Raw genomic sequence first — 12,026 nt, 5'->3', positions numbered from 1 at the left:
TATGTTATTTAACAGCCACCAGAGGTCATTACAGTCCATGACTTAAATGTGCCAGAATTAAACTGGCCAGATACAACACTGTGTTGATAATTGCAAATAAAAGTAATGTAACAAAATGTTTAACAAAATGATTTTTTTTTTGTTCAATTCAACACTTAACAAGTTATTACATTAAAAGTGTGACATTCAATTTTGCAGTATGGTGTTTTTGATACCACAGTATGTGTGAGCTTTTGTTGGTTGGTTTCTACAGGACTGTGGAACCTGGTGTCACTGTTCTCCAACCTTTGCCTTTTTGTCCTGATGCCCTTTGCTTATTTTTTCTTGGAATCTGAGGGATTTGCAGGATCAAAAAAGGTAAATAGCTTTTTACTGATCTTTTGTGAATTATACATTTAATGTTATTTTAATGATTATTGCATTGTCTTATTTTCTTTGGGATTAAGTCAAATTATCAAATGTGTCAAAAAGGATGGAAAACCATTTTGGGCGGTTGGGCTTTTAAGTGTTGTGGAAAGATTTCAGAAGTCTTGAAATTTATTGAGCTGCAGTTTTTATAATGGTGACTCAGTGGCCAGCAGTTGGGTAAAAAAAAAATGGACCATGCTCTGGTAGAGTGTTGATTTAAAATGCCGCCTTCACAACAGCCAAAGCAGCAGCAGCATCAGCAGGTGCCTAGCTTTTGCCCTCTCCCTGACTCACGCCACTGACCGTAACTGCCACCGCAGAAAACTCATTAACCATGAAAGTCTGAATCTGGTCTTCGCCCAGCGCCACATCCTGACAAACCCTTCCAATAAGGCCATGGGCTGCAAACGCTTCAACACTGCTGCATCGGCCCCACTGATTTAAGGCCTGATTCCTTGTCACCCCCTCCCCAGCCCCCTAAAATAAAACTTCAAAAGGACAGGCTAATAATCGAGTTGTAAGGCTCAGCGAACTTCCTTGTTTAATTGATTACCCCCCAAAAAAAAGAGGCTGGGGGCTCGTGTTCCAAAAGTCCATAAAGTCGCAGCAACATGACAGCACAATAGAGCCTCGCAAAATGGAGGGGGAAAGATTTACTTTTAATACACCTCTATCCTGTGTCACAGTTTGAAACTTCTCTGGTTTATGTCCCTTCTGGCAAAAGCACATAAAAATTAGTCTGTACTGTAGCGTATAGCCACCTCTTTTCTTCCTCAACCCACTAATTTGTTTCGGTTGGATTTCTTCAATAGAGGGCAGGCCCTGATGTGTAGGAGGCAGGATGAGGGCCTCTTTCACGTTGTTCCTTTTTGTTCCTTTTCATTTTAGCAAGACTGTTTCTCGCTACTGATCTTCCATAAATTTAGAGGAAGCACTGTTCAATGTTGAACTTCACTTCCAGGTATACATTTCGTGCACCGACTTAGAAGGTGGGGGTGGTGTAGGGGGTGGAAGTGACATGTCTGTTTCACCTACAAAACCAGGTTGCCTGTAGAGTCGATCATGAAGCCAACAGCAGGAGGAATGTAAAACACAGATCCACGTTTTTATAATGTGATATTATCCCTTACCCCTATAACAGCATTAGACCGCAATGTCATAAGGTTTTATGTGGCATTTTAACCTCCTGGGCTAATGTTATGGCACCGAGAGGTCCTTTTGACTGCGGAAATGAAGTGAATGATGAATTTCACTTCTAACGTTGTAAGTCAGCCTTTTCATGTGGCTGTGTTTACTTTTGACGATGTACTAAAAGACGCCACCAGAATAAAGATTGAAATGTGGATGTTTTTTTTTAATGTTAACTGTTCAGCTCTTCAGAGGCTCTGTCACTTGAGTGATTAATAGTTTAACAAATTGTCCAAATTGTGGATGAATCAGTGTGACTTAGGGTCTTGATGTCAGATGTTATGATCTAGCTTTATTTGCTGCTGTAAAATGTCTCCCATTTTACTGCTGTGTTCTCAAATCTTTGCTGAAGAGCTGTATCACTGAGGCCACTAAAGGTCGTCCTATAGTTGAGCTCTTTAGGTTTGACCCATTTATGTGCAGTTTTCAAAACTCAAGTACTTTGTAATGTTAGGATATTTTTGAGCGTATGGATTTAAACAAAAATATGTTCAGTTTTGGGGCTTTACATAGTTAAATATAGTATTTCTGTTACTGTATTTAAGCTTTTGTTGAATAGTTGCCTTCATTCTGCCAGTAGATGGCATTATAATGATGACAGCAGACAGTGTCATCCTTATTGAGATGATCAGCTTGTCCTGACAAAGACTGTGAACAGCAGCACATGCATTTGGTAATGTTCCTATTTATGTCAAGATTAAGATTAAATACATCCAGTTATTATATGAGGAGTGCGATATCTTGAGACTATATTTACTCAAAAACAGATCAGGGTGAGCTGTGAAGTTTTGACAGTGACAACTTATTAGTTTATTTCTAGTATAGTCACACATTTGCACTCAGATGTTTATAGTTTATCTCTAGATAACAATGTGTGCCTACAGCTAGAGCTATCAACATTTATTGTAATTTTTATTATCGTAAGGATGATGAAAAGGGTGTAGTATTTTAGCATAGTGTCAACTTTTTGGTTAAAGAGGGTTTTTTTTGTGAGCAAACCATTTAAATTGTGGAAAATGTGTTTAATTACAACTATGCTTTGCAGTTTCCCCCACAGTATTGAAATGTGTTTGATCCTGAAACGAGTTGGAACGAGTCTGACCCCTTGACTGACCCAACGAAGGGCCAACAGGTTTCATCTGGTAGTTAAAGAAACTCCTCATCAATCTCATCCTAAGCCCTAACCCGCCGATGATGAGAAGTGTGTTTATTGTGGAGGGAGGGGAGGGGGGAGAAAACGTCTAGCCGAACAAACCCGCGTGGTGTTACTAAGATACTCGTCTTTGTTGGAGCTCCACAATGGGGCCTGGATATTTATTTCAAATCTCCTGCACATGCAGACATTTTTCCCAGGGCTTCTTTCGGGCAGGGCCAGCCGAAGAATATAAAGTGGTGTTTACATACCTTCCTTTAAGGTCACAATGTCTCCCTAAAGCTGCCTGTTACAATGTTCGTTACCATGGAAACATATTAGTTTGAGCTGGGAATTCAAAAAGAACAAGCAAGTTGCTCAGGATTTTTTTCTTCTTCTCTCGTGACTCAGTTTTTCCAAACAGAATATGTTCTGACATTTAAAGGGTTTCTCTACCATTAGATTTTTGTTATTTCGCTGACTGTTTTGTCATGTGTGAAATAATTATTTATTCAGCACAATTACTCCACATAATTTACAATTTGGAAAAATTAAGTTACTGTTAGGCTACTAAGTGTACTAAGCCCTTTTTGACCTTTTTGTTGAGGAAACCCAGCGTTTATTCTTCGAAGGCTTATCCGTCTGGCACTGTACTGTAATCAGAACAAGCTGTCATCACTGTAGGATGGCAAATAAAAAGTGGCAGACATCAGACGTCCTGAAGCCACTTCCTCCTTATAAAATCTTGTGTTTTGTGACTCATCTGGTGAATCAATCATCAGATTAAGATGGAAATAGAATGTGTTGATTCAAAGAGTTTTTAATTCACATCTCACAAACAGTGTTCCTGAAGTAGGACTCAAGCTGCAATGTCTTCTTATTTTTTTAACCAACCACCCCACCCAACCCTCCAACCCCCAGGTTTGAACGATACGATGTGATGCTGATCATGTTCCATGCTCTCATGTCATTAGGGCTTTATTAAGAAGTCTTATTAAGAGTCTTTAGAAGTTCATTCTGCTGCTTTACTGGCGAGTGTCCCTCTCTTCTGCTTTTCTGCTTTCTGTCTTTGACACGGTCATTGCACTGTGGCTGACTGGTTGAAGGATACACTAATAAGGTCCCTGGGCATCTGGCATGTCTTTAGCAAGGAGGGCAGTCCTTTTGCTGGGGAGCAACATGGACCCTGCCCCCTCCCTCACTTACACTCTTGGCCCTTGTTCCACACGCCCCTGACAGTGAGCAGAAGGATGGTTCATGGGATGATCTCTGCCACCGCCTGCTGACCTGCTAAGGATTAATGGCGACCACTAGGAAGCTCCTGCAGCACCTAACTCTTTTCCTTTTGTTAAATTTGGTCTTTCTCTTTTTCCCACTTTTTTCCTATGAATCACTTATGTGCTATTGCAAAGTGGAAGTCCGTTTCCAAAGGTGAACTCTGCTGGAGGAATCAGTCAAAACACTACATCAAAGACACTGACAGATAGTGCTTTAGTTTTCTCTGCAGCACAAGCTAAGCAGAGCTTGCGAACGGTTTCCAGGCCCTCTGCGGCTTTGTGTAATTGGATGGATTTGGAGGTTGATTTATTTGGCTGGTTGTGTGTGTCTCCGTCTTGTGTGTGTACGTAAATTCATGCATGTTTGTTTGCTTTCTGCATATGAAGCAGTTGCTTTTCACAGAGCTGGCCACTATACACATTTCTTGGAAGTCTCTCCAGTCTTCTACAAGCATAGCTGCAGTTAACCAGTCCCTCACTCGATGTCGGTGTGAGGATCGGGGGATGCTGAATATTTCAGAGCTGCTATATTTAGAGATGGTTACACATTTAGAATGGCAAGAATAGAAACTTTCAGCGGGCGCTCTGGATGCCAAGGCACAGGTCTTTTTTCCCTCCCTTTCTTCACCAGTTGACAGTTTTGTCTCTGATCAATGATAATGGCTTAGATTGACTTATTTTTAGAATCATATAATTTCAAAATATTTGACTTTCAAGGGAAATTTTGCACTCATTTACCTTTGTGATGGGGACTAAAGAACTTTTTCTCACAAGAACTTTCAGCTTGCACATTTGATGCATTCAGATGGATCATTGAAACCACTCAGGGAAGGACAGGTCAACGTCCTCTTTCTGCTGCACAGTCAAATCATGTCTGACACAGTGGATGATTCTTCCAGCGAGGCAGGAACCAGGGATGATAGTAAGGGAGGTGACAAGCATTGCCTTTGCCCTAAATGATCTGAATGGGTAATGATTTGAGTCTTATAAATGATTGAGAGACCTATCTAAGGGGAATACACCTTCAGCATGGCATGGGCAGCTTGTTAAGGTGGACTGGTGCGCTTGAACGGATACATGTCCTGCTTGTGGGTTCTACTTATCTTGATGCATCCTTAAGAGAGCGCGTGTGGGACGTGGCTGTAGTCCCTGAAAGCATTCCTCTCTCACCTCTCTTACCTCCAGGGAATGAGATGCGCTCAGACGTTGACTCTGCTCCCCTACTAGTCTCTCTCTCTCTCGCTCTCTCTCTCTCTCTGTTGTTCCCTTTCTTTATTTCTCTTCCCTCCCTTTTTTCCCTCCGTATACTTGTGTTTCATGTTTTTCCCATCTGCCCAGTTGTGCAGGGCTGCAAGATGCTTGATTGTAGCATCCATCAAGTGTACAGAGAATGTACAAAAAAGCGTGAAGCAACCAGAAAAATTAATGTCCCAGTCACATTTTTTTTTCTAATGCAGATTGATTTGTATTATTGCTAGCAGTACATGCTCACACTGTTTCTTTCAAGATAATATAATGTCCATGTTTATATTATACATTAATTCATAATATATCCTGGGGATAGTTTTAGATTTGTTTAATTCTTACCAAAGGTTCTATTAGGATCACTTACACTCTTAAAGATTACCTGTCGAGTGGCTGCAGTGTCCAGCTTTGCCACACTGGGGCACTCCAGACCCTGCCCACTTTCCTTTCTGTGGTGCTAGAAAATTCTACACTCTACCACTGAAGATTTTTTTCCAGAATCTCACCATAAGATGAGGCGAGAAGCATGCACAGAACAAGTGACTGCTCTGTATCAGTGAAAAGATGCTACAGGGGATTTTACACTTGTGATAATTAATGAAATCTGCGAATTTGCTTTAATTCTTTTTGTCACTACTGCAGATGTGTTCTGAAGGGGTCAGTCACGATGTGCAGACATTAGATTTACTAAAAATGCCAAAGATGTCTGTCTGCTTTATGTGAAATATAGGGTTTTCCCTGGGTTTCATTTGGGGTCATGGGGTTTGGCGAGTGTTTGTTGTGCATTTTACATAATATTTGCCTTCTACTATTACAGCACTTACAAAAAACAGACAGGTTGCAGATTTTTACATTGCACTCTTGTGGCTTATATGCTGTGAAGAAACACTTAATGGGCCATATTTTATGTTGCATGGTAGAGAAGTCACCAGTTACTCCAATTGTAATGCAAACACTGAAGGACAGGTGGTTCAGATAACAAACATGAACTGCCTTGGGTAAAAGGCACAGAGAGTAATATGATGTTAAAAAAACGAAGCCTTGTCTGATTTAATTTGCAGAATCAAAACCATTTGCATTCTATAAAGCAGCTCATGCTTAACAGGGCAACTTTCAAAGAGAGACCCCCTTCATGTACTTGTTGGCAAATACTGAACAGCAACCATGCAGCTATTATGTTAGCTGGTAACAAATTGCTCATATGTACCCAATTTAAGAAGTGCTCCAGCAGCAGAGAGCCCTTGTTATCCTGTGCCTGGTAGCCTACCTGACATGTGCATGAGAATGCCCATCTATCTTACAGTGCTAGACAGCTCGGCTCTCCAGCAGGGGGGGAAATGGAAACTGTGTGAACAGGTAGAGGAGGACTTTATTAACCACTCAGCAGTTTGTGACCCGGAAAACCCAAATTACCCCAAAACCCTCACGTCTGCGCAGCTTGGGACACGACTGTGTGAAGGGACCTCCTAATCGGCCCCAGATGGGAGGCCTGCTCTTGATCGCAGACAGTAGCTGACCCAGGCAGGCTTCTTGCTCCTTACAGCACCCCTCTTTTTAATTTCACCTCTGCCACTACCAGCCCGTTAGACTCACTTTATAGACCACAATCTGTGTGTAAAAGAGCTGTCCGTGGAAGTGTTTATGTCATGTTTGCCGTGAACAGAAATGATTGTGTTTAATAAGAAGCTGCATTGGGGGGTGGCCCCAGTAGAACTGGAACATGTACTAAATTGTTGAAAAGATATATAATGTTGCTATGAAAACATGTATGTTTTTTGTCATTGGTTGAGATTTAGCTTTATCTAACCAGATTGCTTTTCTTGTTGTATATATTTTTTTCTTTCAGGGTATAAAGGCACGCATTCTTGAGACATTTGTGATGCTCTTCCTGCTGGCTTTACTCATTCTGGGCATTGTGTGGGTGGCATCAGCACTCATTGACAATGATGCAGCCAGTATGGAGTCTCTCTATGGTATGTTTTTAAAAGATTTTGTGATTTTTCATTGTAGCTCTTTTCTGTATTTTCAAATTAATATTTTTTTTTTTCTGCAGATCTTTGGGAATTCTACCTACCATACCTGTATTCCTGTATATCTCTAATGGGAGGACTACTTTTGCTGAGTAAGCCATTTAATTTAATAGTATACATACTGAAGAAAATAGAAGTGTAACTCATCTGATAATAAACTGAACTACTACTGTTAAAATTAAGTAAAATATTACGTAAAAGTGATTGCGCCACTTTCTATCTCCTAGTGTGCACACCAGTGGGATTGTCGAGGATGTTCACGGTCATGGGCCAGTTACTAGTGAAGCCAACAGTAAGTTGTCATTCATATCATTTATTTACATTTTTATAAATTAAGATTAAATTGAACTTGAACCGATCGTGATCAGGCTTTTTCGGTTCTCCATTCTAAAAGCTATCAGTCCCAGTCATCCATTCATATCCATGACAGAGGACTACAAATACATCACCAACTCATCCTCCCATCTGCCATCTCTCCAGTCCCACTTTAGGCCTAATTATAACCCATTTCATCTCTTCCTTCTCTCCTCCCTCCCCTTCAGATCCTGGAGGACCTGGATGAGCAGATTTACTGCATCCATTTGCAGGAGGAAGCCCTTCAGAGGAGATTAAACGGTATGTCTGTGGGAGACGTGTTGGCACATTATAGGGAAGGGGAGAGGTTGACTGCCCTATTGGGTGTGATGGAGCGCGCCACACTGGAATCAATTAGCATTGAAAATTCACCTAGCACACACACAGTCATTCACTGACACCAGTTTAAAAAAAATCTACAGACACTTGACATCAGCCTTTCTGAAGTCTTATAACTTTCTGCTAAAGGGCAAAGTAGCCACTATAGTGAGGACCATATTTTATGTTTAGGAAGTTTTTAAGCATCCATTTAAGATACTCCAGTACCACCGTCACTACTGCCGAAATGATTGCCTCATTTAATGTTAGGCTTAGAATGGTAGTCGGGGTAATAAGATGGAAATTAAATCTTTTATTACAACTTTTGGCTTGGCAATTGGACAATAAGGAACAGTGACTTTTTAGTGACTTCTAAAAATCAAAATGAAGTTGCTGTTCTCTGGACTTTTCTGGGCACCATGGAAAAATCTAAAGAAGATTTTAAGAATATTGACATTTTTTTGCCTGCATTTCCCTTTCACGCATTACTTCCTGTATTCCTGAGGTACTTGTTTGCCACTCAGTAATCTCTGAAATGCAGGAAGTATTTGGGGCAAGTTCAAAAACGTACTTTAATATTAACTCAAGCACGCAACCAAGTGTACAGATGCGAGTAAATGAAGAGGATGAGTGTCCTTTCAAACCAGGGAGGTATGGGGAGATCCCTCCCTGATAATGCGTGTTTTCAAACACTGTGTCGGCCACCTCCATAGACTGCCACCTAAGCGTATGGTTCCTTAGAGCTCATTCCACACTGCCCTGCTTTGAACTAACTGATAGTATAATTGTAATCTGTTCCTTATCATCTCTGAGACTGTTTGATCTTTACAAGTCTGTGAGGCAAAAAATAACAGTGGTCAACATCTCCATGTGTGCACTGAGGCCAAGCTGCAGTTGATTTTGACCTGTTAAGAGACAGGAATAAAGAGCTATAGGTGGATGGCGATCAGGAGAGGCTTAAACTTATCAGACATAAATGTTTTTTATGTACGTACTGTATGCACATGCACACTGTCAGCGTTAATGCTCACACACAGGTGAAACTAAAGGCTAGAGCGGTGTTCCTTTGATCTGCTGAGAGCATTGAGTCGAACGCAGTTCAGGAACAGTTCACAGGACACACTCCACAGGCAAGCAATGTTGTCTTCTTGCTTCACCTGTGTCCGCTCTGCATCCAGCTCCCCTAAAAGATTATCCCAATCCTCTTAGCCAGTGTGTATTTGTATATTTGGACTGTTGAGCCACATCAGTCTCTGCATCTATGTTTATTTACATTTCGGCCTTATTGGTTGCTTGCAACTTCCATTTCTCATAACACAGAAGACTGTTTTAAATGTACCAGACCCTTTACACATGGCCGGTTTTCTGACCACATATGCCTGTGTTCCTAGTTAAAGATATGAATTAAAGCTTCAGATCACAATTTCTTTCCTGTTATTGGGTAGATATTACATAATTACCTTTCAGCCTATTGCAATTCAAGTGGTCTGAACTGAGACCTTGGACCTCTGTTGATTGTTTACAAGATGTTTCTGTTCTAAGCAGTTTTAAATATCATCACCCTTTTAAAACAATGGCCTAAGTTATCATTTTTAAGTTTTTCAAAAACTAAAAAATAAATCGTGAACTCCGTTTTGTTATATAGATATATATATTTTTTAAAACTTTGAAATTATCACATAGGTCATTATTTTAAGAGGGTGACAGTATGTAAAATGTTTGGAGACCTACCTCTACAACCATAAGACTGTATGACATGATTCCATATTTTTACTCCGTGTACTTTGGGCACTGTTCTTGTGGCATAAATACCAGTAAGCCAAGCTTTTACAAACTGAACCAGATGTAGTGGCCATGATGTGTTTGATTTCAAATGGTAATTAGCCGTAAGCTTTTCAAAAAGTATAATGGAGGAAGCAGAACACACACATGTACTGCAGCACAAGCAATGTGAAGCATATACTTGTCCACAATGTCCTCTTAAGACCCTGATCTGCTGATAGCAGACCAACAGAGTGCCCGTCCAGATGCTATGCGGCACAATGACCTTGCCAGTGCCTCTGTTGTCTCAGCATGGTGTTTAGCATATTTGTGGATGACGTAATTTTTCGACTGTGGTGAAGGTTGGAGAGGATATGTTGAATTACTCTGGGCTTTCCTGGCTGCCAGAACCCTCACTCAGCATCTCTGTCTCGCTGTAACTCAGTCTTTTACTGGGTGCTGCCAGCAGAAGAAAAAGACTGTCTGAACTCAGTTTGGAGTGATGTCATTCTAGACTTGGAAGTTAAAATTCTCACCGTTCTTTCTTACTGCATTGAACAATTGATGACATTGTTCTTTGTTTTATTAAATTCTCCAGTTTTTCAAAGCTAATAAGAATACGTTGTTCGTTTGATCAGTGATTTATCTGTCCTGATGAAGGCCAAGACCATGTTTGGATATGTTATGTACATACAGTAGGTGATAGATTAGTTCACCTATGAATGAGCAGATCTGACTACCCTCAGGGAGACGGTTCAGTTTGAAAAAGCGTTGTTGAACTGCCAGTGACATTTCCTGTTGTGTTGTGACTGCATTTGCTCGGAGGGTTCAAACTTTCCCCTGCTTAGATCCTGGGACAGGTGTCTGCGAGGGCACAGACAAGACTGTTCGCTCTCTCTCCCATCTCTCTCTCTCTTTTACCTACTTAAACCCATCCAGACAGGGCGTGTCATAATAACAGAGGGAAGAAAAAGGTTTGATCAAAGTGATTGGTCTTTCACTCCTGTAACCAAGATGAAAGATGGTATTTTTATTGCACGCTAGTAACAGTGTAACACTGAACTAATTGGTCTTGATCTGTCAATCACCCCAGGGGATGCAAATGGATACTCTTCCACTTTTGCTCCAAGGGCCCTTCTACACTAGTGCGTCAAGCTGGAAGGAAAACAGAGTAAAATAGATAAATTAGCCTTAAATGAGCTGGCCTTGTGGTTTTCCTGGAGAATCCCTTGCTGTCTTCTCCAGCCCACTCAACCAGTTGTGGCATGTGCTAGACAGCTCCTGACACAAGAGATTATTTTTACTTGTTTGAGATCACATTGTTGTGTTCAGAGCAGGATTACTTGTTTTATTGGGATTGCTTAATAAAGATAAGTCAAACCTGAATGTTGAGGTAATAAAAATACAGTAGGCCAACAGCCCCTTAATTCCCTCAGGACACAATCTTTTACTTTTGACAGATATAAAAATAAAAAGTTCCCTTTTATGCTGTTTAGCACTGGATTGCAAATAGCCATCAGGCAAAAACTGTTCTGTTTCTGGAGTGTATTGCATTATGTGTTTACTGTTTCACACCTCATGCACCTTATTTTATCATTTTAATGTTTATTTCCTTTGTCTTGCAGGATCTTCCTTACATGCCTACACCAGAGTCAGCTTTGCTCACCAGCTCAACAAAGAAATAGACAATATTAGAAATCAGAGGAATAAATTAGGTAAGTATTTGTATTATATGGCAAGACTGATGTATCTTTTTTTCTTAGACCTTGAATTACTGTCGAAATAAATGCCAAGAAGTTAGCTTTTTACATATTGCTGACAGGCAGCCGCTTTCTCCCCGTCTGCCTTAATTTCTTAATTTGGACTTGGACCAGAACTGCCTGATAATTTTCCATCCATTTTAGGATATTATAAATGAGGCCTGAGCCTTTTGGGGAGCAGGGTGGGGGAGGAGAGCACAAAGGCACTTAGGATATTGGACAAGATGCAAACTTTATATTGTAGCAAGCCTTTTAGTGATGTCATTAATTTAGAAGGATGGTGCATATAAAGTGCATTTGGCAAACTTCTCAGGCAGGCAGGGTGGGTGCACTTTGAGAATAAGGAGTACTAACAAGGTTGGAAATAGAGAAAGAAAGTCAATATGGCAAGGACTGGAGGGCAGTCAGATAGACAATGTAAGTGAACTGTGGATGTCCATAACAGCAGATACAGTTCATGTGCTCTACAGGCTGAAGGTAGTGCATACAAACATGACTGATGAGCTAAGAAAGATATAAATGTGAAATGTTTCATCTGGCTTTGCAGAATGAG

The 12,026-nt window shown here is 40.6% G+C and overlaps 1 protein-coding gene across 2 annotated transcripts in view; it reads left to right on the top strand.

Annotated features, from left to right (window-relative positions):
- The window catches only part of lmbr1 (limb development membrane protein 1), a 32,069-nt gene that overhangs the window by 6,626 nt on the left and 13,417 nt on the right, over positions 1–12,026 (top strand). For both annotated transcript variants that reach the window (XM_030123144.1, XM_030123145.1), the window contains 6 exons: positions 254–357; positions 7,097–7,223; positions 7,304–7,372; positions 7,508–7,572; positions 7,823–7,895; positions 11,339–11,428. In XM_030123144.1, coding sequence (XP_029979004.1) covers positions 254–357; positions 7,097–7,223; positions 7,304–7,372; positions 7,508–7,572; positions 7,823–7,895; positions 11,339–11,428 — 528 coding nt within the window. The remainder of the gene's footprint in view (positions 1–253; positions 358–7,096; positions 7,224–7,303; positions 7,373–7,507; positions 7,573–7,822; positions 7,896–11,338; positions 11,429–12,026) is intronic.

Source organism: Sphaeramia orbicularis, chromosome 20, assembly GCF_902148855.1.
Source record: "Sphaeramia orbicularis chromosome 20, fSphaOr1.1, whole genome shotgun sequence".
Lineage (NCBI taxonomy): Eukaryota > Metazoa > Chordata > Actinopteri > Kurtiformes > Apogonidae > Sphaeramia > Sphaeramia orbicularis.
This window is presented reverse-complemented; position numbering and strand designations above follow the sequence as displayed.